Genomic DNA, 26,832 nt, shown 5'->3' with positions numbered 1-26,832 from the left:
ATGTCGTGTGGGAGGCTGAAGAGCCACGAAAGGACTCGCGGTCTCCAGAATTGCGGGCCCTCTGCCGCCTCTGGGACGGCGTCTCCCTGAAAAATTTCCCCGCCCTCTGCCTCTGGACGGGGAATCTTCCTGCTGTTGGGAGAAAAACTTGCGAGATTTCCGGAACCACATTTTCCCCCCTCCTTTGGCCTTGGGGTAAGGCCGAAAGGGAGTGGAATAACGGGCCCCTACGGCAGATAACGTTTTTCCCTCTTGCTCACAGCGGGTAAGGGTGTCTTTCACCTTGGGTCCAAACAATGAGGACCCGTCAAAGGGAGCGTCGGCGAAGGAAGACTTGAAGGCCTCCGCAAACTGACACAAGCGGAGCCAGGCCTGTCTACGTAGAGCCACGCCTGTGCCTGCCGCTCTACCCGCCCCTTCGGCCGCATAGGATATGAGCCTCATGGACGAGTTAGCAATTGACGTCAGGATAGCCAACTGAGAGCTAACGGACTGGGCTAGCTGCTCAGGTAGGTTACCCGAGAGGTAGTCTGACAACTCCTTGACCAGATCCCTCTGAAGCCTAGTAAAATGTGCCAAATAATTCAGAGACCTTAAGGTAAAGGCCGCTGAAGTCAGGGTGCGCTTCCGTACCTATCCATACTCCTAGACTCCTTATTAGGAGGATGGATGGACGTTGAAGCCTCTGCCACGTCCTGCTGTGTAGCAGATGCCACCACCATGGCATCTACAGCCACGCCTTTAGTAAGGAACTCCTTCTCGGGGAGCAGATAAGAATTTGTTCGGACGAGAAGGGACTGGTTCCACAGTATCCGGGTGTTCCCGCCCTTGACAAACTAAATCCAGAAGCTCGTCGGGCGGAGACACCCAGGAGGCGGAGGGCTGAGCCCCAAAGGCCTTGAGGAGCACTGATTCGTCCGCAGAGGGGGTTTGGACATCCAGCCGCCTCGTTGTTTGAGGATCTCTAAGATGTCTGCAAAGGAGACATCATCAGAGGACGACTTAGGGACCCCTCTGCATCATCCATATCCGTGTCCGATGTAATAGACTCGGGGAGTCCACGTGCTTCCTCTTGCACGATCTCTTCCTTGGGGTTCCTCTGGAGATGACTCGAAAACCCTCAGGAAGAGGGGAACCCCAATGGGGGTAACCTCAGGCCTCGGGCTCCGCTGGCCACAGACAGGGAACTACCAAAGACCCAGTCTCCACGCCCAGGGAAGGTGCTGGTAAAACCGGGAGATGGCGAAGAGGATTTGGCCAAGGCACTCCTCATGGCTCTGAAAGCCGGACCTGGCGAATCCTGGGAGCGTCCAGTCTTCCGGGGCATGGTAGTAGAAGGAAGTCCCGCGAAGCACCGAGAGGGAGGCTCGGAACCGAAAGCATCGGTCCCAAACATCACCCTCGGGTCCAGCGAAGAAGTCCAGCGTACCAAACTCGGACCCGAGGCCGGGTTGGAGTAAGGGTCGGAGCGGACCCTGAGATCTGCACCGGCTCGAAGATCAGCTGCTTCCACGGAGCCGAAGCAGTCGGAGGAGGAATAGCAATGGGATGGGTCATGGCCATCGGCTCCGAAGCCAACTGGGTCGGAGCCGAAACAAATTTTTGGAAGACTGGGGACTGGAAAAGTCTTTGGAGCACCCTGTCTATATCAGAATCCGACATTCTCAAGACCGAGAGGAAACAGAACGGGTTCGAGAAGACCTCTCCCTCGGCCCCAAGGGACTAGGGGACCGGCTCCGAGGCGACTCGATGAGAATCGGCGCCGAGGAAACACACACCAGATTCCATCGGTGCCGAGGTAGACTTCGGCGCCGAGGAGGAAGTGTCTGAGCGGGTGACCCTTGTCGGCTCCGAGAGCAGTGGAGCCGACGAAGGTGACCCGCCTCGATGCCCCAGCAATCGGCTCCGAAGTCGAGTCGATGCTGGAGGCATCGAGGCAGACCGTTCGACCTCGGCTCAAGTCTTTGGAGCCGAAGGAGAGGCCTGCCTAGGACTGTTGGCAGACGGATGCGACGGACTGGTCGGAGCCAAGCCCTTTTCTTTTGGCAGGAGTCGGAGCGAAGACAAGGCTTCTTCAAAAGAGGGTTTAATCAACCCTTTAAGAATTAATTTATTTTTCCTCTCCTGGAGGACCCTAGAGGAAAAAGCGTGACATACGCTACATGACTCCTGCAAGTGCTTAGCCCCTAAACAATAAACACAAAGTAGATGGTCATCAGTAACAGACATCTTAAAAGCACACTTAGTACATTTTTAAAGCCCGAAGGCCTAGGGGCCTGAGACATAATGTTAGCAATTCCTGACAGGAAATTTAACCACTGTAGAATCGGTTAGACAAAAAAAACCGAAGGCTTACAGAAACTGTGTAAACACAACCTTAGGTGTACAAACCGGGAACTTTAACACAGTAAAAGTTCAGTTATAGAGTTTAACCGAAAAGGCCCTGGATTGAAAGGGGCCAAAACAAACTCTACCCAATCACACAATAAGTCCAATACTCAATCGAACACAGCAATAGCAATAGCAAAGCAATAGCCGTTAAAACGGCTTTTGTGAAATATAAGCACAAAAACTGACAGAAAAAGTAGTAATAAAAGCTACTCAGCCCAGCCAGCTCGAGACCACGTCCTTGCAGTTAAGCGGCAAACGAGATCTGGGGGACTGTTGGTGGTGCATCCTGGGATATAGTAAGCTCAGCCAATAAGAGACTTCGCTCTTTGGCATAAGCGTGCCGAGTCGGAGCCGAGGGATCGGCTCCGAGCCCATCATTCAGAATGTAGGCGAGATAGGATCACATAACATCAGACTTTAAATATTCACAAAACTAGAGTCGCGAGAAAAAGTACACCAGAAACTGCATATGCAAGCAATATTCATCTCAATATAATCACAAAATACTATATGACCTAAAGGAGATAAAGCAACACAATAATCACCAAATATTGTAAGATTTAAAGCTGTTAAGGCAACAGAAAAGACATCAGAAAACAGTTAATGCCAAAGAATCAAAAGTTTACCTTACACAGAGCAGCAGATACTCAGCAGCATGAAGGGGAAGGAATGTTTCAAAATGGCTCCTGCTGTTGTGAGGCACCTATGAAGACTAGGAAGTGAGGTGAGGGAGAGGGGTAATGACTAATACTGGGCTGGGCTAGCACCCTGATCACGATGAAGTCATAGAAACAATCAGAAAAGATCGTGAAAAACTAGCTTGAGACAAAGGATATAAAGTTCCTAAAGGTATAGTCACCAGAAATAAAATAAAAAGAAATAAAATATGAGCAGAAGTAAGCTTACAGAAGGACACCGTCCTCAAGCTACACAAGTAGATTTACTTGAAGGAAACCCAGTGCTGTGTGGTTAAAATAAGCTAAAATAGAGAATGGCTTTGCAGGGGGAGAGAGGTATTATTAGCAGCTAAAGCTTTAAGGAGCTATCTGAAAAGTAGCAGCCTATAGTACAGTAACATATATATTTTTTAACACAGCCAATCTTAGACAAGAGGCACAATTATTATGGCATTAGTAAAGTAGGACCTGCAGTAATGAAGAGAAGTCTAGCAATCCTGGCTACAGATGGACATCTTGCACAGTAAACAAAGCTCAAGCTGAACACTGATACAAGACAAATGTCTGATGGAAATACATTAACACTACCTAAATATGATCTGTATTTCAGTGCATTTGCAAATAGTCAGTCCTGTCGTCTTCTCCATAGCATGCCTTGCATTACTCAATTCAATACTATGGTACTCAGAATCACCTACCTGCTCAGTAGCTGTGGCAGACTGGAAATAATAGGTCCATACCCTGGTGCATTATCATACAACTCAAACAGAGGAGCAGCAACCAATTTGTAATTCTTTGGAACTGCGAAGAGGGCTATAAATGGAGAGACAACAAACATGGATTCATTCACAAGAAAACTACTTTTACTAAGGCACTTACTGAGGTGTAGGCCATATGCCTTCTAAATTACTATAACATGCTGAACTTCCAGGTATAGAAGCAGCTAATTTACAGCTTGTCATATGGTAATGCAGATTCCTCTCCTGAATCGAACCCATTTTCACAGACTTACTTAATGCTACTCTTTTTTTTCAATAAATAACAATGCTTTTATAAGAGAGAATCTAAGCTGCTTTCTAACAATCACTCAATGCTGGTCTTTTCTACGAAAACAGAATGTTTTATAAAGCATGTATATAATTAGCCATGACACGCATCTTTAGTAGCTGTGAAATGCTGTGAACTGTAATGAAATTAAATGAAATGTACTACATATAAACACACGTTTAAAACAGTGTTAACTACTGGCAGTACCACACACAAGAAGTATCTCAACCACAAAAAGAAAGAACCACTAATATCTACCAAATCAACATTTTCAATTATGTTATAGTCTTAGTAGAAAAACAAGACAGACAGTGAAGTGTGTGTAATTCTTTCCTTTGCAATAACCAACCACTCAACAGCATCTTCCAAAACAGCAATGAGTCTAGCATACATGTTTAAGTACAGCCATTTAGAAGTACTGTCCAATTTCAAACTGCTTATATCCAAAGGAGTCGCAAGCAATTCAAAGATATACTGTCCTTGGGGCAACTATTAAAAAAGAACTACTTCCACAACTGGAACATAGACTCCCAATAAACTGATCAGCTTAGATAATTATTCCAACACGTCCAATAATTTCCATCATCTCCAAGTTCATAAACCTTTCACTAGGAAAAGACCAACACAGTACAACACTACAAAAATCTAAACGATTACCAATCCACACAGAATAACATTCCTTCTGGGGACCTTGATCTTCACTTTCCCATACTGTGCAAACAGACTGACTTGGAGACTGGGTTTTACCTTACAGACCACAACCACCTCTCCTGACACTACAAACTAAATGGATTTCTACCGCACCTTTTCTGTCCATAATCCTTAAATATGGAGTGCCATCAAGAAGTTCAAACATGAGAGAGAGAAAGAGAAACCTCTCCAAACAAGCACAACACCCCCATTTAGATAGCACCTGCAGTCATATAAAGACCACACTTTCATACTAAATACAGGACTAATCTTTTTAACTCCTATAGCTATACCACACTTCTCTTTTTTGTTCCTATCCCTCCTTAACTTGCTCCGCCCTTCCTATTTAAATTCCAAGGCTCTCATAAATGCCTTCTTCATCTGCCAACATTGACACCTCGCCCCTCCTACTTTGTCTTTTTTTCCCCATATGGATTATGCAATGATCTATACTACACATTATGTCCAACGACAATGAACAAACAGAAGTAGCAGCATTAGTGTAATGTTGTGCTTCATTCTGTTTATATTCATGAATTCATTTTAATCTGTAGCTCAATTAATCTCTATCTGTAGATGTTATGATTCTGTATATTTCAAGGTTCGTCATTACTGTAATGTTTTCTTTGCTTGATAATGTATGCGCTCTGTCAGCTTAATGTCATACTTTTTTTTATGTCAATATTCCCCAGGCTGAGCCTGAAAAAGATCTCTATGGCTCAGCGCACTACTCTGGTTAATGAATATATAAATACACATAGTACAGTTGTGTAAAGAAACTTACCATAACAGTAAATGTTAAAACAGATCATTGTCACAGTAGCCTAAGCTCATTAGGTTGCATCCTCAACTGGCCAGCCATTTAAAACTAAGAGCAGCCTCCATGCAATCTAAATTACCAAGAGCTTGAGCAGAACTCCAAAGGATACCAAAAAACTTCAGTTTTTTTCCCTAACCACAAGAAGGGAGATAACAGCCCTGAAAGGAAAAGTGCTAGTAAACTTACAAGAGTAACTGCATACACAAGGGTACATACAACCACACTCTTGCAACAAAACAATAACGCCCCTGGCAACAGAGATCTAATAGAATATCTACTGTTACGGAATGTTTACTTATACAACCTTACTATATTGCAGAAGCTTAAGCTATCTGGGTAGACTAACGCATCTTAAAGTGGGATGAAGAAATTGGAGATTGTTCCAGTAGAACAGTACCTTACTGTACGGTGGTGGTTTCACTTTCAAAAAACTTTTGTCCCGCCCTGCTGCAGTCTCCAATTCACTTATGTCACCAAGGCTACTGAATATAGATAGTTTTCTGTCCATTTCCCTTCTCAAACTAACATCACTACTACCATCCTAAAAACCCACTCATACTGGGATGTCACAGCTCCCTGGCCCTTTCCCTACCCATACAGAAAGCAAAACTAGAAAGTACAGTTGTGTACACTTACCATAAATGTAGATGCTCGAGTGTATTCACTGTTGCAGTCATCACATTTGGGTTATCTGCTTGCAGTAGCCCTCAGTCGGCCTGATTAACAGTCTTGGGTCCTGCATCGGTTGCTGTCTTCTTCCGTGACGACAGGTTGTCAGGGGTATAAAACATGCAGCCGACGCCATTACATCAGTTTTTCTTGCCCCCAGATGTCAGGTGCCCCCCTAATGGGAAGCAATTAAATCTATAACTACATAAGGTTATACCTTCAACAAAAAAGCAAATACACCAAAACGCTTTTAAGCTGAGTAAAGGAGAGTAGAGGTATAGCCAAAAGAAGTAAGGGGGCTGGAGGGAGGGTTAACCATGACTGCAACAGTGAATACACTCGAACATCTACATTTACGGTAAGTGTACACAACTGTACTATATCCGTGCTTCATTGTTGCAGTCATCACATTTGGGTAGATTCCCAAAGCTAAGGAAGGGAAGAGGAATTTAGATAGCATTAGGACCAGTAATAAGGCCTTGCAAGACTGCAGTGGCAAAGCCAGCTCTGGATTTTGAGAAAATTGGCAGATGGTAATGCTTGGTGAAAGTATGTACAGAACTCCAGGTAGAAGCTTCTAGGATGTCCCTGGTAGGGACGCCTCTGAAAAAGGCTGCAGAGGTAGATGCAACCCTGGTAGAGTGGGGTCTGATCCCCTGTGGAATAGGTTTTCCATGGTGCCTATACCAGAAATGAATGCAATGGTCTTTCCATTTAGAAAGTTTGCTTTGAGATAGCCTTCCCCTCTGCCCCTGCAGCAAATGCTACCTGCAGTTGTTCAGATTTCCTTTGAGGTTTAGTCCTGTCCAAGTAGGATCTAAGTTGTCTGTGCACATCTAAGGAGTGCAGTATCCTTCCCCCTTTGTTCTGTGAATTTGGAAAGAAGGTTGGCAGATGAATGGACTGATTAAGGGCCACACTGGATACTGCCTTGGGCATGAAAGAGGGATTGGTCCTGAGGGACACCCTGTCCGCATGAAAGATGATGAAAGGCTCCACTGCCATAAGGGCCTGTAATTCAGATACCCTTCTTGCTGAAGTGATTGCTAAAAGGAAAGCTGTTTTCCAAGAAAGGAATTTTAAATCTGCAGTAGCAGCTGGCTGAAAAGGAGGAAGAGTGAGCTTCTCCAATACAAAGTTAAGGTCCCAGGCTGGAGTTGGAGCTCTCCTGGATGGTCTTAAATTTTTGGCCCCTCTGAGGAACTGCTTGAGCAGTGGATGAGAGAAGAGGGGTGGGTTCTGTGTTATAATGAGCCAAAATGGCTGAGGCATGAATTTTGATGGAGGAGAGAGACAGACCCTTGTGAAGCATCTCAGTTAAGTATTGTAAAATCTGAGGTAAATTGGGCACTGCTGTGCTCATTCCTTGAGATTGGTTCCAGGCACAGAATCTTTTCCATTTTTCAGCACAAAATTTCATAGTACTAGGCCTCCTTGCCTCTAAGATGATATCCATCACTGGTTTACTGAGGAATGGTAAAGGGCAGATTAGGTAATTAGCCAGGCTGCAAGGTTCAGTGTTTGAAGCTGAGGGTGCAGAATCTGGTTCTCCTGCTGAGACAACAGGGTAGGAGTATGAGGCAGGTGCCATCGGGCCAACAGTGACATACTGCGCAAGAGGGGGTTAACCAGTGTTGGCATAGCCAGTCTGGTGCAATCAAAATCGTCCTTTGTTTGTCTTGCATGATCTTTAGCAGTACATTGGAGAGCAGAGGCAGAGGAGGAAAGGCATAAACTGATAGGTTTTTCCAGCTGAAGGACAGAGCATCCACTTTCCATGCTAGCTTGTGGGGAATTCTTGTGGAAGATTTGTCCAATTGACAGTTCTAGAGGGAGGCACACAGGTCTATATCTGGGCTCCCCCATTTGTTTGTCAACATGTTGAAAATTCTTGGTTCCAATTTCCACTCCTGTGGGTCCATGAGGTTTCCGCTTAGTCCGTCTGCCAGTGTATTTAGTTTTCCTGGCAGGAATTGAGCTTGTAGATGCACTTGGTAGCTCAAGGCTGTGTTCCACAATGCCATGGCTAGTCTGCAGAGGGGGTAAGAATGTGTACCCCCCTGCTTGTTTATGTACCACATGACAGTGGTGTTGTCCGTCTTTGCCATTAGTTGTCCTGGAAGAATGTGGCCTTTGAAGGCTGTCAGAGCATTCTGTACAGCTAACATTTCTTTTTGATTGACATGCAGGTGCTTTTGACTTGGGTTCTATTTGCCCTAAATGCACTTCCCTGCCAGGTGAGCCTCCCATGCATAGTCTGATGTGTCTGTTAAGATTTGGGCGGTAGAGGGTAATGTGAATGGTAGTCCCCAGTTTTGGTGGCAAGCCTCTGCCCACCAAAGGAACTCTAGGCGTAGGCAAGATATGACAGGAATCCCTGCTTCTAGATCCTGTGAATGTTGACACCATAGGCTTTTGAGATACCACTGTAGTTTCCTCATATGCAGCCTTGCATATGGAATTAGAAGAATGCAGAAGGCCATGAACCCCAAGGCTTGCAGTATTTGCTTTGCAGATAGCTGGGTTTTTATGGCCACTTCTTTGAAGTAAGTTGTCAAATGAATCCGTTTCTCTGGCGTGAGGAAAGCCATCTGTGAAGTTGTATTAAAGCTTGCTCCCAGGAATATAAACTGTTGGCAGGGTATCAGGTGGGATTTCTTTTTGTTTATAGTGAACCCCAGACAAGTCAGTACCCTTTGAACAATGGCCAGATGATTCAAAAGAATGTCCTTGCTCTCTGCCTGAATTAGACAATCGTCCATGTATGGATATATTTGAATATTTCTTTGCCTGCAAAATACAATAACTGGAGCTAGGCACTTTGTGAATACCCTGGGCGCAGTAGATAAGCCAAAGGGCAGTGCAGAGAACTGATGGTGCATGTAGCCTGTTTTGAAGCGTAAGTATCTTCTGCAAGACTCCCTGATAGGGATGTGCAGGTATGCTTCTTTAAGTCTAGTGTTGCCAACCATGCATCCTTGCCTAGCATAGGAAGCAGCTGGTGACGAGTCAGCATTTTGAATTTTGGAATCACCAGAAAGGCGTTTAGAATAGAAAGGTCCAGGACAGGATGCCATGTATTGCCTTTTCTGGATACCAGGAAAAGTCGCAAATAGAAACCTTGTCCCTTTTCCTCTTCTGGTACCAACTGAATAGCCCCCAAGTTTGAGAGTACTTGATTTTGGGCCTCTGCCTTCTGATTTGAGGGTAGATCTGGCCTCCCGCTTGGTGCTGGTAATGTGTGGAAATAAAATCTGTATCCTTGGGACACTATATTTAAAACCCATTTGTCCTGGGTAATGAGTTCCCAGTTTTTGGCCTGCAGACCAATCTTTCCGCCTAAAGGAGCATTCAGTTGGGAAGTGCTTGGAAGTTTTAAAAGCAAGTCATTGAGACAAGTTTTCCATAGGGGGGAGTCTTACTACTCCCAGGTTTGGGTGCGGAAACTCTCCACTGCCTAGTCTTGTGTGTCCCTTGGGACTGAAACCTGGGGTTTCTGCTGGGTCTGAGTTTGGCTTGAGAAGACCCGGAAGGGGTTGGAAACCAATTTTTAGAGGGCCAGTGCCTACTAAATCTAAGAGGCTGAACTTGTAAGAAATCTAACGGTTTGCATAGATTTAGCTTTATTTTCCATAGTTTGCATAGATTTAGCTTTATTTTCCATCTTTTTAAGAACTTCCTCAGCCTTGTTGCCAAACAGGTGGTTCGGTTTCAGAAGGTAATTCAATGACCGACTCGGCCGGGGCCTCCAGGACCGAGGTAGTTGGTTGCGTGGTTTCGGTAGTAGGAAGAGCCAAGGACTCTGTTTCAGCAGAGACCCTCGCGGTAGGCCTGACCGAGGTTTCAGCCGAAACCGCGGCCCACTTGTGTCGGTCCTTGTCCTTCCGTTTTTTGACTAAATGCGAAGTCGGAGTCTCCGACGGCATTTTATAAGCAAAACTAGCCCCAAAAAACTCCTCTGCAAACTCCGACCGACGTCTAAGAGTTCGTCGGTTGAAGGAAGCACAGGCTGAACAGGCCGAGACGTCGTGGTCTGGGCCTAGGCAGGGGAGGCAGTAAGAGTGGAAATCCTTATGAGGTATTTGTTTCCCACAGGTTAAACAATTAACTTTATCTGACATCGGCTGAGGCAAGAAAGAGTCCCCAACGGGGTACTTAGCTTTTTCGAAGTCTTCGGTATCTGAATGACAGGAGCTGACCGACCGGCACTTGTGAACTGCTTCTGCTTCGGGCACCACGCGGCAAGAAAGACTGAGGAAGATGGCATCGGCTGATGCTTTTATACCCCAGACGCTCTGACGTCGGGGAAAGTGCGACATCAGCCAAGGCCAGACCCAGACTTTGGAATCCGGCCGACCGAAGGGCTGCCTGAGGCAGGACAACCCATATGTGATGACTGCAGATGCATCCTTGAAGGACATCCTGGGGTTTCTGCTGGGTCTGAGTTTGGCTTGAGAAGACCTGGAAGGGGTTGGAAATAACCAATTTTTAGAGGGCTAGTGCCTACTAAATCTAAGAGGCTGAACTTGTAAGAAATCTTTAACGGTTTGCATAGATTTAGCTTTATTTTACATAGTTTGCATAAATTTAGCTTTATTTTCCATCTTTTTAAGAACTTCCTCAGCCTTGTTGCCAAACAGGTGGTCCTGACTTAAAGGAGCATCCAACAATTTAGCTTGAACATGATCAGGCAAACCTTGATCCTTAAGCCAAGCATGCCTTCTGAGCAGAGACCCAGTAACAGCAACCCTGCAAGAGGCCTCTAATGGAATCAAATCCACATTGCAAAGTAATGCATTAAATCCTGTAATTTTTTTATTTTCAGCACAGTCGGGAATTATCATTTTCTGTTTAACCAATCCAATAACATGTTGTTGATACTTCTAACATATGAAACTGGTAGTTTAAAGCCTTAATGGCCAAGGTTGCAGAAGTGAAAACTTTCTTACCCCATCTATCCAGCGCCCTGGAGTCTCTATCAGAGGGGGTAGGATTTTTAGCAGTAGAAGCCTTAATGCCCTTGGGTCCCTGTGAAATAGGCTCTGGATCCGCAACAGGATTTTTAAAAAGAAAGTTGTGAGAATCAGGAACCCTGTAATATCGGTCAGGTTTTCTGGGAGCAGGAGGCAAAGAATCAGGGGCCATACTAGATTCTGAAAAGGCTTCATCAACAATGTCTAGCACAGGAGTTACAGCTAAAGGCCTATGCTGAGACAGGAGTAGGAAATCCCCAAGCCACTTTTTTGACTGAGAAAAAACCCTGGCTTTCCCAGTGGAAATGCTCCCTTATGCAAGGTCTCACCAAAAGAAAAATCCTCTGGAGGGGAAGCAGAGGGAATAGAGTCCTCTGCATCAGAATCCTCATAAGCAGATAAGGGCAAATCCAGATAATCAGAAAAATCAGAATCCTGCTCAGAAGATTCATAAACAACTTCAGTCCTAGGTCTCCAAGAAGGGGGAGGTTGGCTTCCCCTGATTAGAGTTAAGATCTTCAGCTATTCTTATTTGTTTTTTTAGGCACAGAGGCCTGAGCATGCGGCCAGGGCATCTGTTTCTTAGGCATGGTTCGAGATTTTGGCCTAAATGAAGGAGGAGTCAGTTTAATATGCAAGGACATAGGCCTGAAAATACCCTCAGAAGCCGGTCCCTACACAGCGGCTCTGGACCCATCCAAGGTAGAGACATCCGCAGGTTCCACAGTTGAAGCATCTCACGGCATACCGGACTCCGAATGGGTCTCAGTAGAGGCCTGCAAGTCAGAAGCAGCAGGTATCCGGGGCTGCGAAAGCGCCTCACCAAGTACCGGCGAACTGGCGACTGGCTTAGGAGAAGCGTCTGTGGCAGCTTTGGACCTCTGCGGCCTGTCTTTATCTTTGCATTTTTTCAGAATCCCAGTAGTCGGATGGCTAACGGATGACATTTCTGGATAATTAAACAGAGAACTGAAATATTTAGAAGCGAAAACATACAGACGGATAGTGCGCTGATTAAATAAAGCGCAACACCGACAGCAAGGTACATCGTCGTCAGGGCCTTGGCAAGGAATACAGTACGAATGAAAATCTTTGAGAGGTATTTGCTTTCCACAAGTAAAGCAATTAACTTTTAATGACATTGGTAAGGAGCAAGAAAAAGTATCCCCAATGGGGTACTTAGCTTTAGTTGAAGACTTTGGTTCTGAAACTCGAAAATGAAAAATTTCAGGAGTCGGCCTACTGGTACTTGCAAACTGCTTCTGCTTCGGGCACTGCAAGGCAAGAAAGACTGATGTAATGGTGTCAGCTGCATGTTTTATACCCCTGACAACCTGACGTCATGGAAGAAGGGACAGCAATCGATGCAGGACCCAAGACTTTGTTAATCAGGCCGAATGAGGGCTACTGCAAGCAGATAACCCTAATGTAATGACTGCAACACTGAAACATGAAGAACATCCAAATCTGATGAGGCCATTAAGGAGCAATGAGGATCAGTTTGCTTCCCAGCCGTTTCACTTTCTGAATAACCTTGGGAATGAGTGGAAAGGGAGGAAAAGCATACAGGAGACCCAGGGGCCAATCGTGAACAAGTGCATCTCTGGGTGACTCCCCCGGAGGGGGGATGAGGGAAAAGTAGCTGCTGCATTTGGCATTGATTGGGCTGGCAAAGAGATCGCAGCAAGGCTTTCCCCACCTGCAGAAAATCTGTTCTGCTGTTTCCTGTTTCAGATACCACTTATGAGGCATCAGGATCACCCGGCTGAGCTTGTCGGCTATCATGTTGGTCGCCCCTGGAATATGTACTGCCACCAGAAAACGCCGGGAAGATATTGACAATTTCCAAACTCGCATGGCCTCTCGACAGGGTGGGTAAGATCTGGTTCTGCCCTGTTTGTTGATGTATTATACAACTGACATGTTGTCTGACTGTATTGCAATAGTCCCCAGAGGAAGAAGGCCGTGAAGTGCTTGCAACGCCAGGAGCACCGCCTTCATCTCTAGAAAGGTGATATGCAGGGGAGCCTTGTGATCTTATGTGCCTTGGACAGTCCTGCCTAGATAATGCCACCCCCCTCTATGTGAGGCATCCGTGGCCACAGTGGCAGCGGGTTGGTGAGGAACAAATGAAGCGCCCATGTTCAGTTGATTGAGTAATGTCCACCAAAGGAGGTCCTTCTTGCAAGATTCTGTCAGCAGAATGTGATGGGATAATGGAAGGTGCTGAAAGGACCATTGGGACGACCGAAGCCACTGAAGAATTCTCATGTGTAACCTGGCTAGTGGCATTAACAGTATGGTGGAAGCCATGGTCCCTAGGAGCTGCAGAATAATCTTGGCTTTGACCCTTTGTAAGGGGAAAAGACACAGAGTTTGAAGAAACAGGTTCTGTGCCCTTTCGGCAGGAAGATGAGCCACCATGTTTACTGCTTCTATCTCTGCGCCTAACAAAAAAAAAAAAAAAAAAAAAAAAAAAAAAAAAAAAAAAAATCACAGATTGAGCGGGCAATAAGGCAGATTTTCTCCAATTTAGTGAGATTGCCAGCTAGGCACAAAGCTGAACAGTAGCGTTCCTGCTCTGAAGGAGTAGATGCCTGGTGGAGGCGGACAGGAGCCAGTCTTCCAAATATGGAAACGCATGGAATCCTCGACGTCTCAGGTGAGCTGTCACTACTGCCATACATTTGAACACCCTGGGGGCTGTGGTGAAAACAAAGGGCAGAGCACGGAACTGGTAAGGACTGGCTCCCAGCCAGAAGCATAGATGACTCCTTGAAGCCCTGTCCATTTTTATGGGGTAGTAGGCGGCTTGGAGATCTGTTGAGCACATCAATTGTCTTTCCCTAACAACGGGAGTATAGACTGCAGTGTTACCATCTGTCACTTGTCCTTTACTGATTTGTTCAATATGCTGAAGTCCAACAATGGGCCTCCAGTCCCCTGTATGTTTTGGCACTAAAGAATTTGGAGTAAGATCTGGATCCTATTTGGTCTGCTGGGACGGTTTGGATGACTCTGACAGCAACTTGTTGACCTCCACAGTTACCTGATCCCTGTGACTGTGTGGAACATCTGGGATCTTCTTGGGAACAAAAGGTGGAAGAGAAAAGGGTATAACATAACCTCTGGTAATAATTCTTTGTACCCACTTGTCTTGAGTGATACTTCTGGATACAAAGAAATGCAACCCCTGACCGACCCAGAGAAACCCAGTACAGTCGGGCCCCACATCAGGAGCACTGGTAAGGCCGGCCCCGAAAGGAATCGCGACCTCCCTGGTTTTGCAGACCGCCCCTACTTCTAAGGCGATGTCTACCATTTCCTCCTCCTCTGCCTCTGAAGGAGGAGTCACTCTGTGCCTCCTGGAAAAACCTCTGGGACTTCTTGAACCACATTTTACCGACCCTCTGACCGTTAGGATATGGTCTAGAGTGAACAGTAAAACGTACTCCCACAGCAGACAGTGTTTTTACTTCTTGCTCGCACCGGGTGAGAGTGTCCTTTACCTTGGATCCAAACAATGAGGAATTGAAGAGGGCGTTGATAAAGGTAGGCAAACGGTTCCGCAAAGTTAACACAAACGCATCCAGGAATGACGCATTAGGGAAATTCCTGAACCCGCTGATCTACTTGCTCCATCGGCCGCATACGAAATAAGCTGCATGGAAGAGTTGACGATAGAGTTCAAGGTGGACAACTGGGCAGAAACCTTGTCAGGGACTCCCTCAGTACATGTACCTTGTAAAGAGTCTCCTAACTCTAAGGAAATTTCTCTGAAGCCTTGTAAAGTGAGTAAGGTAATTCAGCGATCTAAGGGTAAATGCCACTGAAGAAAAGATACGCTTCCCGTATCTGTCCATCGTTCAAGACGTCTTATTCGGTGGATGAACAGATGAAGTCTCAGCTAGCTCCTCCTTAATGGCTGCCGCCACCACCATGGCATCTACAGGCACACCTTTAGATAAAATGTCTTCCTGGAGGGGGAGAAAGGAACTTGTTCGGTCTCCTGGGGACTGGCTCCACGGCATCTGGAGTATCCCACACCTTTTGACTAACTAAATCCATCAGTTCGAAGGGTGGAGTCACCCAAGAGGTAGAAGGTTGAGACCCGAACGCCTTCAGGTACACAGACTACTCATCAGAAGGGGTGATAGTGGGCCAGCCGCACCTCTATTTAAGGATCTCCAGGATGTCTACGAAAGAGACATCATCAGAGGAAGACTTGGGGGACCTTTCCGACTCCGAGGTCAGTGTCAGATGTCAAAGACTCATCCTGGGAGTCGACATGCTTCCTCTTACAAGTCCTCCTCCGTGGGGGCTCTTCAGGAGGTCATTCCGGGGAAATCTCGGAGGAGTGGGGGCCACCAGCCGGTGGCTCCTGAGACTGAGGGTTTCTGTTGCCGCTGGAGGGAGATGGAGCCGAGACAGAAGTAGGTGCTTTAGGGGGAAGAGTGCCAGTATGTCTGGTAGGAGCTGACGATCGGGACAACACACTCATCATCTCGAACGCCAACCTCTTATGCTCAGAGAATCTCCCCGGCTCCAAGGAGACCGAGGATGCTGGCAGCACCAGAGCCATCGGCTTAAAGATAGAAGCAGGGTCTGAACTCACCCTAGCCAACGCGCCAAGAGGAAGACTCGGAACTGAAGAAGTTCACTTCCAAGCATCCCTGTTGAGGCCTACTGGAGAGCTTCAGCCCCTGGACACTACAGATGGCACCGAAAGTGTTGGAGCAGAACACGGCTCCGAAACAGCCAAAAGGGGAGCTGGAGCCGAAGGTCCCACCAGTGGTACCAAGCACTCCGGCTCCGAAAGATCAGCATGGCTTGGAGGAGGAGGAGGCATGATCACAGAGGAGTGAACAGGCTCGAGTGGCCCCAGAATCGACTGAGTCGGAGCAAACAAGTGGCAAAGCAGACAACTTCAAAAGTCTCAGCACTACCCTCTCCACATCTTGGTCTGATACACTCATGGAAGACCTGGATGACACAGTAGGAGATCGGGATCTCTGAGGTACAGGAGACTTCAACAACAAGGAGGCTGGTAGAGGGTCCATAGACTGGCTCTGAGAAACAGTCTCAATAGTTCCAGCGGTCGGCTTCGAAATACTTGGAACCGACCCTGCAATTAAAATACCACTCTCAGTCGGCCCCGAGGTCTGTGGAGCCGATAAGACAGTGGACTTGTCTGTTTTTGAAACTTTAAGAGGTGGCTCCGATACACCAGCCAGTGCCGAGGAGGGCCTCTTGGAAGATTTTGACTTTCTGTTAGTAGATTTAGAGGATGATGAGGAAAGTACAGTTGTGTACACTTACCATAAATGTAGATGTTCGAATGTATTCACTGTTGCGGTCATTACATTTGGGTAATCTGCTGGCAGGTTGCCCTCAGTTGGTGGCCTGATTAACAAAGTCTTGGGTCCTGCGTTGGTTACTTTCCCTTCTTCCGTCAGGTCGTCAGGGTATAAAATATGCAGCAGACACCATTACACCAGTTTTTCTTGCCCCAGATGTCAGGTGCTCCCCAAATGGGGAGCCAAATATGTAAGTAATTAAAAACACAAAAACATACCTGCAAATACACCAAAAAGGCTTTTAAGCATAGTAAAGGGAAGAAGAGGTATAGTAAGAGAAAAAACAGGGGGTTGGAGGGAGGGTAACCCAGACTGCAACAGCGAATACACTTTAACATCTACATTTATGGTAAGTGCACACAACTGTACTATGTTCTTCGTGATTCACTGTTGCAGTCATTACATTTGGGTAGATTCCCAAAGCTATGCATGGGAGGATGGATTTATACAGCATTAGGGCCAGCTATAAGGCCCTGCAGGACAGCAGAGGCAAATCCAGCTCTGGATTTAGAGAAGAAAGGTAAATGGTAATGTTTGGTGAACGTATGAACTGAGCTCCAGGTAGCAGCTTCTAGAATGTCTCTGGTAGAAACACCTCTGAGAAAGGCTGTAGAAGTAGATGCAGCCCTGGTGGAATGATATCTGATCCCCTGGGGGATAGTTTTATCATGGTGTATATAGCAGAAATGAATACAATGGCTTATCCATTTGGAAAGAGTCTGCTTTGAAATAGCCCTTCCCTCTGCCCCTGCAGCAAATGCCACCAGTAGTTGTTCAGATTTTCTTTGAGATTTTGTCCTGTAAGTAAAATGTAAGTTGTCTGCGTACATCTAATGAATGCAGAATCCGTTCCCCCTTGTTCTGTGGACTGGGAAAGAAGGTTGGCAAATGAATGGTCTGATTAAGAGCCACACTGGATACCACCTTAGGCATGAAGGATGGATTGGTCCTGAGAGACACCCTGTCCGCATGGAAAATAACGAAAGGCTCCATGCCATAACAGCCTGTAATTCGGAAATCCTTCTAGCTGAAGTGACTGCTAAAAGGAAAGCTGTTTTCCAGGAGAGAAATATTAAGCCTGCAGTAGCAGCTGGCTCAAAAATTGAGGTTTCAGGCAGGGGTTGGAGCTCTCCTGGGTGGTCTTAAGTTTTTGGCCCCTCTGAGATACGGCTTTAGCAGAGGATGACAGAAGAGGGGAGGTTCTGTGCTGAAATGGCTGAAGCATGGATTTTTATGGAAGAAAAGGAGGGGCCCTTGTGAAGCATCTCAGTTAAACATTGCAAAATCTGAGGAATATTGGGCACGGTTGTGCTTATCCCTTGTGATTGATTCCAGGCACAGAAACTTTTCGATTTGTCAGCATAAGATTTTCTAGTAGTAGGCCTTCTTGCCTCCAAAATGACATCCATCGCAGGTTTGCTGAGGGATGCCAAGGGTAAATTTAGACGATTAGCCACGCTGCAAGATTCAAAGTTTGGAGTTGAGTGTGCAGAACTTGGCTGTTCTGCTGAGATAGTAACTAAGGTGCTTGAGGCAGGTGCCACGGTGGAAGGTGTGACACATTGCGCAGGAGTGGGTACCAGTGTTGGCAAGGCCAGTCTGGAGCAATCAAAATCATTTTTGGCTTGTCCTGTTTGACTTAGTAGAACTTTGGAGAGCAGAGGCAGAGGGGGAAAGGCATAGACTGATAGGTTTTTCCAGCTGAATGATAGAGCATCCACTTTCGAGGCTTTTTTGTGAGGAGTGCTTGTGCAGAATTTGTCCAACTATAGTTCTGGGGTGAGGCAAAAAGATCTGTCTGGACTCCCCCATTTGCGTGTCAACATGTTGAAAGTCAGTGGTTCCAGCTTCAATTCGTGTGGGTCCATCAGATTTCTGCTTAGTCTGCCAGAGTATTCAGCTTTCCTGGCAGGAATTGAGCTTGTAGTTGAATTTGATAGGTCAAGGCCATGTTCCACAATGCCATGGCTAGTCTGCAAAGGAGGTAGTAGTGTGTACCCCCCTGCATGTTTATGTACCACACAACTGTGATGTTGTCGGTCTTTATCATTAATTGTCCTGGATGAAGGTAGTCCTTGAAGGCCGTCAGTGCATTCTGTACAGCTAGCATCACTTTTTGATTTATATGAAGGTGCATTTGATTTGGGCTCCATTTGCCATGAATGCACTTCCCTACCAGATGAGCCGCCCAAGCATAGTCTGATGCGTCTGTAGTTATGGTTTGGGCGGCAGGGGGTGGAGTGAATGGCAGTCCACTGTTTTGGTGGCAGGCCTCTGCCCACCATAGGAACTCTAGTTGCAGGCAAGGTATGATGGGAATCATTGTTTCCAGGCTGTGACAATGTTGACTCCATCAACTCTAAGTACCACTGCAGTTTCCTCATATGCAGTCTTGCACATGGAATTAGAAAAATGCAGGAGGCCATGAACCCCAAGGCTTGCAGAATTTGAATTGCAGATAGCAGGGTTTTTGTGGCCACCTCTTTGAAGTAAGTCACCACATAAATTTGCTTTTCTGGCGTAAGGTAAGCCATCTGGGCAGATGTATTCGAGCTTGCACCCAGGAATGTAATTTTTTGAGAGGGTGCCAGTTGTGATTTCTTTTTGTTTATGGTGTACCCTAGACAAGTTAGAACCTTTTTTACAAACGCCAGATGTTTTTGAAGAATGTCCCTGTTTTCTACCTGAATTAGACAATCGTCCAGGTATGGATATATTTGAATCTTTCTTTGCCTGCAAAATGCAATTACTGGAGCTAGGCACTTTGTGTGAAGACCCTGGGTGCAGTAGATGAGCCAAAGGGCAGTGCAGAGAACTGGTAATGCAAACAGCCTGCTTTTAAGCAGAGGTATGTTTTGCAAGATTCCCTGACTGGGATATGCAGGTAAGCCTCTTAAGTCTAGAGTTACCAACCAGGCATCTTTGCATAGCATAGGAAGTAACTGCTGAAGAGTAAGCATCTTGAATTTTAGAATGTCCAGAAATGTGTTTAGAGTAGATAAGTCCAGAATTGGACGCCATGATTTGTCTTTTCTGGGTACTAGGAAAAGTCTTGAATAAAAACCTTGTCCCTTTTCCTCTTCCGGGACTGGTTAAATAGCTCCCATATTCATGAGAGACCGTACTTGTTTCTGGGCCTCTGCCCACTGATTTGGGGGGCAGGTCTGGCCATCCGTTTGGGATTGGCAACATGTGGAAATGAAATCTGTATCCCTGGGATACTATATTTCAAACCCATTTGCCCTGCGTTATAAGTTGCCAGTTTCTTACATGAAGTGCCAGTTCCCCCCCCCCCCACAAAGGGTTGGCTGAAAGGTAAGTGATTGGTAAGTGTAGAGGGAAGTCATTGAGACTGCTTGACATAAGGAGGTGCCTCGTTTCCAGATTTGGAGGAGGAGGCACCCCATTGTTATAAAAGTCCCTTGTGACTGAAACCTGGAGCCTTTGGAATGTCTGCGTTTGACTTGAGTGGCTCTCGAAGGAAATTTCAGTAGAAATGCTCCCGTAAGGTATGTAAAGTTTCCCCAAAAGAAAAATCCTCAGGGGGAGAAGCAGAAAGAATGGAATCTTCTGCATCAGAATCCTCATAAGTAGGTATAGACAAATCCTGCTCATTGGAAGAGTCAGAAAAAACAGAATCCTGTTCAGAAGATTCATAATCAATGTCTTGCCTAGGCCTCTTAAAAGGGGGGGGGGGGGGATTGGCTACCCCTGATCAGAGTAATTAAATCTTCAGCCATTTTGATAATTTGTTTTTTTAGGCATAGGGGCCTGCACATGTGGCCCAGGCGTCGCTTTTTTAGACATAGATTTAGACTTAGCCTTAGTTTTGAATATGGCGTCGGTCTAATATACAAATCTGTAGGCCTGAAAACACCCTCAAAAGCCGGTGCCTGCACAGCGGCTCCAGACCCATCTAAGGAAGAAACATCAGCGGGTTCCATAACTAAAGCATCTCGCGGCATACTGGACCCCGAATGGGTCTCAGTAGTGGCCTGCGAATCAGAAGTAGTGGTTATCAGGGGCTGCGAAAGCACCTCACTGAGTACTGGCGAACTGGAGACTGGCTTAGGAGAAGCGTCATCGTCAGTTCTGGACCTAGACAGTCTCTTTTTCTTTGCATTTTTTAGGTGTTCCAGTAGCCGGATTGCTAACAGACGACATTTCTGGATAATTAAAGCGTGATCCAAAATATTTAGAAGCAAAAATATACAGACGTTTAATAGTGCGTTGATTAAATTTAGCACAAACCCGACAGCAAGGTACATTGTAGTCAGGGCCTACGCAAGGAATACAGTACAAATGAAAATCCTTGAGGTATTTGCTTCCCACAAGTAATGCAATTATTAACTTTTACTGACATTGGTAAGGACCAAGAAAAAGTTTCCCCAATGCTTCGCTTTTTAGTTGAAGACTTTGGTTCTGAAACTCGAAAACGAAAATTTCAGGAGTCAGCCGACCGGCACTTGCGAACTGCTTCGGGCACCGCGCAGCAAGAAGGACTGATGTAATGGCATCGGCTGCATGTTTTATACCCCTGACAACCTGATGTCATGGAAGAAGGGACAGCAACCGACGTAGGACCCAAGACTTTGTTAATCAGGCCGACTGAGGGCAACCTACCAGTAGATTACCCAAATGTAATGACTGCAACAGTGAAACACGAAGAACATCTAGACAAATCTTCCTCGAAGTAAGGCTTAAGAAGACCTTTTAGGATGAGCTTGTTCTTCCTTTCCTGTAACACCCTAGGACTAAATGTATGACAAAATAAACAGGTCTCCTGTAAATGGATGGCCCCCTAAACAGTAAATGCAGTTACCATGACCAGTCAAACAGGCGTTCCTGATTTAAGGGAGCATCCAACAATTTAGCTTTAACATGATCAGGCAAACCTTACTTCTTAAGCCAAGCATGCCTTCTGAGCACAGACCCAGTAACAGCAGACCTGCAAGAGGCCTCTAATGAATCAAATCCTCATTGCAAAGTATGTTTTCCAACCTGTTCAGCAGAACGCATTAAATCATGTAATTACTTATTTTCAGCACAGTCAGGAATTAATATAATTTTCTGTTTAAGCAATCCAATAACGTGTTGTTGATACTTTAACATATGAAACTGGCAGTTTAAAGCCCTAATGGCCAAGTTTGTAGAAGTGTAAACTTTCTTACCCCATCAATCCAGCGCTCTGGAGTCTCTATCAGAGGGGGTAGGATTTTTAGCAGTAGAAGCCTTAATGCCCTTGGGTCCTTGTGAAATGGTCTCTGGATCCACAATAGGATTTTTAAAAAGGAACCTGTGAGAATCAGGAACCCTGTAATAATATCTGTCAGGTTTTCTGGGAGCAGGAGGCAAAGGAAAGTACAGTTTTGTACCTACCATAAATGTAGATGTCCGATAGGTATGCATCTGCAGTCCTAACATATGGGTTGTCCTGCCTCAGGCAGCCCTTCGGTCGGCCGGATTCCAAAGTCTGGGTCTGGCCTCGGCTGATGTCGCACTTCACCCGACGTCATAGCTGCTGTTTATCGGGTATAAAGGCATCAGCCGACGCCATTTTCCTCAGTGTTTCTTGCCCCAGATGCCAGGTGCCCTCTAGTAAGGCTAAATTTGGATAAATGCAAATAATTCCAAACAGTAGAGAGCAAACAATATAAAAATATATATATATATATATATATATATATATATATATATATATATATATATACACACACACACATATATATATATATATATATATATATATATATATATACACACACACACATATATACAAACAAATACACCATAATAGATTCCCCCAGCTAGCTAAAAGAGGGGTAAATACCCTAGAAATACCACAGAGGGGAAGGAGGGTGGGTAATCCTGATTGCAGATGCATACCTATCGGACATCTACATTTATGGTAGGTACAAAACTGTACTATGTCCTTCAAGGATGCATCTGCAGTCCTAACATATGGGTAGAATACCATAGCCAAACTGGGGAAGGAGGCACTAAGATAAAGATGGTGTAGTTAAGATCCCTTGCAAAACAGCAGTTGCAAAACCTGCTCGGGATCTAGAGTATAAGGGAAGATTGTAATGCTTGGCAAATATATGCACGGAGCTCCAAGTAGCAGCTTCTAAAATGTCTTTGGTAGCCACTCCTCGTAGGAAAGCTGTAGTGGTGGCTGTAGCTCTTGTGGAATGAGGTCTGATATCAGGAGTTGTCTTTCCATGAAAAGAGTAGCAAAATCAAATGCAATTTCCTATCCATTTTGAGATTGTCTGTTTTGAAATTGCTTTTCCTTGCATTCCTGTTGCATATGCTACCAGAAGCTGGTCAGTTTTTCTGCTGGACTTAGTTCTGTCCAGATAGTAGCGTAATTGTCTGTGCACATCCAAGGTATGTAGCAGTCTTTCCCCCCTGTTCTGTGGGTTGGGGAAGAATGTAGGTAAATGAATCGCTTGGTTCAATGATACTCTGGAGACCACTTTTGGCATAAAGGTAGGGTTAGTTCTCAGAGAGACTCTGTCCTGATGGAAGATAAGGAAGGGTTCTGCTGCCATTAATGCCTGTAGCTCAGATACCCTTCTTGCTGAAGTAATTGCTAGCAGGAAAGCAGTTTTCCAAGACAAGAATTGTAATTCTGCTGTTGCTGCTGGTTCAAAAGGGGGAAGTGTTAACTTTTCCAGCACAAAGTTGAGATCCCATGTAGGTAAAGGTGGTTTCCTTGGAGGCTTTACATTTTTGATTCCTCTACTGCCTGAGTAGAGGGTGAGAGAAGACAGGAGGATCCATGTTGTATTCTGCTGAAATTGCTGATGCATGCATCTTAATGGAGGAGTAAGACAGGCCATTGTGGAACAGCTCTGCTAAATATTCCAGGATGTGTGCTATGTTTGCCAATGAGACATTTTCTCCCTTTGCTGCACTCCAAATGAGGTATCTTTTCCACTTGGTTGAATAAGTCTTCCTTGTGGAGGGTCTGCGTGCCTCCAGGATAATGTCTTTAACCCTCGGAGATAAACCTGGGTTATTTTGTTTTATGCAATATTCCAAGCAGCTAGCTGCAGTGTTTTCAAGTTTGGATGTAGGATCTTGTAGTTGTCCTGTGTTAGTAGTAAGGGCCATAGAGGTAGATGCCATGCGTGTGTCCGAGACATGCTTCTCAGTAGCGGGTACCAATGTTGCCTCGGCCAGTCTGGAGCTATCAGAATTACCCTTGGCTGATCCTCTCTGATCTTCAGTAGAACTTTGTACATCAAGGGAAGAGGTGGAAATACATATGCTGTCAGGTTTTTCCAGCTGAAGGAAAGGGAGTCCACCCTCCAAGCAAGTGGGTGGTATGCTCTTGTGCAGAATTTCTTCAATTGGTGATTGTGTGGGGAGGCAAACAGGTCTATCTGTGGTAGTCCTCATTTCTTTGTTATGGCTTTGAAGATATCTGGATGCAGCATCCATTCGTGAGCATCCATGGTAGTTCTGCTTAAGGTGTCTGCTAGAGAATTTTCTTTTCCTGGTACAAATCTGGCCTGAAGTTGAATGCTGAGGTTCAGGACCACATTCCACAGGTCCATTGCCATCCGGCATAGAGGATATGAATGTGTACCTCCCTGTTTGTTGATGTACCACATGACTGTGGTATTGTCCGTCCTTAGCAGATGACCCTGTTGAAGGAGTGGTCTGAATGCCTGGATCGCATGTTTCACTGCCAGCATCTCCTTTAGATTTATGTGTAGATTCAGCTGGTCTTGGGTCCATAGGCCTTGTATACACTTGTCCACCATGTGTGCCCCCCATCCTAGGTCTGAGGCGTCCGTGGTGATGGTCTGGCTTGGATGTGGTTTGTGGAAAGGCAAGCCTCTGTTCAACTGACAGGCCTGAGCCCACCACAGGAATTCTTGCTTCAGGCATGGAATTACTGGAATCTGGGCTTCTAGACTATGCTTGTGTTGAGACCATACATTCCTTAGATACCATTGTAGCTTTCTCATATGCAGCCTGGCATGCGGAACCAATATTATGCAGGATGCCATGTAGCCCAGGGCTTGCAGGACTTTCCTTGCAGTAAGCTGTGTTTATGTTGTTAATGTCATGAAGTAGACTGGTAGTTGCTTTTGTTTTTCTTCTGTGAGAAAAGCCATCTGAGTTGATGTGTCTAATTCTACACCCAAGAATGTTATCCTTTGGGATGGTACTAGTCTTGACGTTTGCATGTTGACTGTGTATCCCAAGGCTTGCAACAGTTGTATGACATTTTCCAAATCTTTTGTTAACTTTGCCTTGTTGTCCGCTTGTATTAGGCAGTCGTCCAGGTATGGGTAAATCTGAATTCCCTGAAGTCTGCAATGAGCAATTACTGATGCCAGGCATTTCGTGAATACTCTGGGCGCAGTAGATAAGCCAAAAGGCAATGCTGAGAATTGATAATGCTCTGATCCTGCAAGAAATATGGGGTGTCTTCTGCAATCTGGTCGTATAGGGACGTGCAGGTATGCCTCCTTGAGATCTAGAGTCACCAGCCAAGACTCCTTGCCCAGCATGGGAAGAAGTTGCTGGAGGGTCAGCATTTTGAATTTTGGAACAATGAGGTATGTGTTCAGTGCGGACAAATCTAGAATAGGTTTCCATTGATTTTCTTTTCTTGGTACAAGGAAAAGCCTGGAGTAAAATCCTTGGCCTTGTTCCATAGGTGGCACCTCTTCTATAGCTCTCATCCTTAGTAAGTTGTTGATTTGTCTCAGAGCGTCTGTTTTTTGGCTTGGTGGTAGGTTTGGCATTCCTCTCTTTTTTGGTAGAGTATGGAAGTGAAACGTGTAGCCCTTGTCTATTGTTTGTAAAGTCCATTTGTCTTCTGTAATGTAATGCCAGTTGTCGGAGAATAAGGCTAGTTTTCCGCCCAAGGGTGCTTCCAGTTGTTCCCTGGTAGGCAGAACTAGAGCCAAGTCATTGTGTCTGCCCTGTGGAAGTGGTTGTAGTTGATTCTGTGGCAGTACTTCTCTGGTTGGTAGGTTGCCACTGACGTCCCCTGTAGGCACCCCTAGACTGACCTCTGCCTCTTGGGCGTCTATTTCTGCCTCTCTGCGCTCTGGAGTTGTCTGGAAAGGACCAAATTTTTCGAAGGCCAATTTCTGCTAAACCTCGGAGGTTGGACCTGTAAGAAATCCTTGACTGTTTGGACAGATTTTGCTTTTTCTTCCACCTTTTTTAGAACCTCCTGTGCAGGGGAGCCAAACAAACTTTGTTTCTCCATGGGAGCATCTAGGAGTTTTGACTTAACATGGTCTGGTGAGGATTGTTCTTTTAACCAGGCATGCCTTCGAATCACTGTTCCAGTCACAGCTGATCTAAAGGAAGCCTCCAGTGCATCATAGCCACATTTTAAGAAATGGTTACTGACCTGCTGAGAGTTATGTACCAAATCCTGAAGGGACTTGCGGTCTAAAGGTTCAGGAGAAGATAGTTTTTTATTTAGCTGGTCTAACAAAAATTCCTGGTACTGAATCATGTGAAATTGACAGTTCAAGGCCCTGGCCAAAAGAGTAGCAGAAGTATAAACCTTTTCACCCCATCTCTCTAATGCTCTAGATTCCCTTTCAGAGGGAAGAGGGTTTTTGGCAGAGGCAGCTGCCACACCTTTAGGGCCCTGTGAAATGGTTTCAGGGTCTGCAACAGGAGCCTTATACAAATGGTAGTGTGTGTCCGGGACCCTGTAATATCTGTCTGGCTTGGCAGGGGCCGGAGGAAGAGAATCAGGAGCACTACAGGCATCATTATATGCATCATCAACAACCGTTAGTACTGGCGGAATGGCTAAAGGCCTATGCTGTGGTAAGTGTAAAAAAGTCCTTAGCCCTTTCCTAGAATCTGAATAATCCTGGCCCTGCCATTGGAAGTGTTCCCTCATAGCATGCAAGGTTTCCCCAAAGGAAAATTCTTCAGGAGGAGAAGCAGAAGGAATGGAGTCTTCTGCATCAGAATCCTCATAAGGAGAATATGGGCCTTCGTGAGGGTCTGAAAGGTCTGAGTCATCCGAGGGATAATCTGTAGAGACAGGTTCCGGGGGTTCAGTCCTAGGCCTCTTGTCTGGAGGGGGCCGAGAGGCCCTGTCTGGGTGAGGTTGGGATCCTCTGATCAAAGAAATGAGATCCTTAGCCAGGCTGAGTATTTGGGAACTAGAGGTAGGCCTATGTGAAGGAGTTTTGGCAGGCAAGGCCTTA

General features: G+C 45.7%; 1 protein-coding gene across 1 annotated transcript in view; it reads right to left on the bottom strand.

Annotated features, from left to right (window-relative positions):
• Positions 1 to 26,832, bottom strand: part of NUDT21 (nudix hydrolase 21) — a 704,082-nt gene that overhangs the window by 91,977 nt on the left and 585,273 nt on the right. Inside the window, exon 6 of the mRNA XM_044081417.1 lies at positions 3,767 to 3,881. Coding sequence (XP_043937352.1) covers positions 3,767 to 3,881 — 115 coding nt within the window. The remainder of the gene's footprint in view (positions 1 to 3,766; positions 3,882 to 26,832) is intronic.

Source organism: Protopterus annectens, chromosome 8.part0 (assembly GCF_019279795.1).
Source record: "Protopterus annectens isolate FY-2018-M chromosome 8.part0, PAN1.0, whole genome shotgun sequence".
NCBI lineage: Eukaryota > Metazoa > Chordata > Ceratodontiformes > Protopteridae > Protopterus > Protopterus annectens.
Note: the sequence above shows the minus strand (reverse complement) of the source record. Positions and strands in the feature narration are given on the sequence as shown.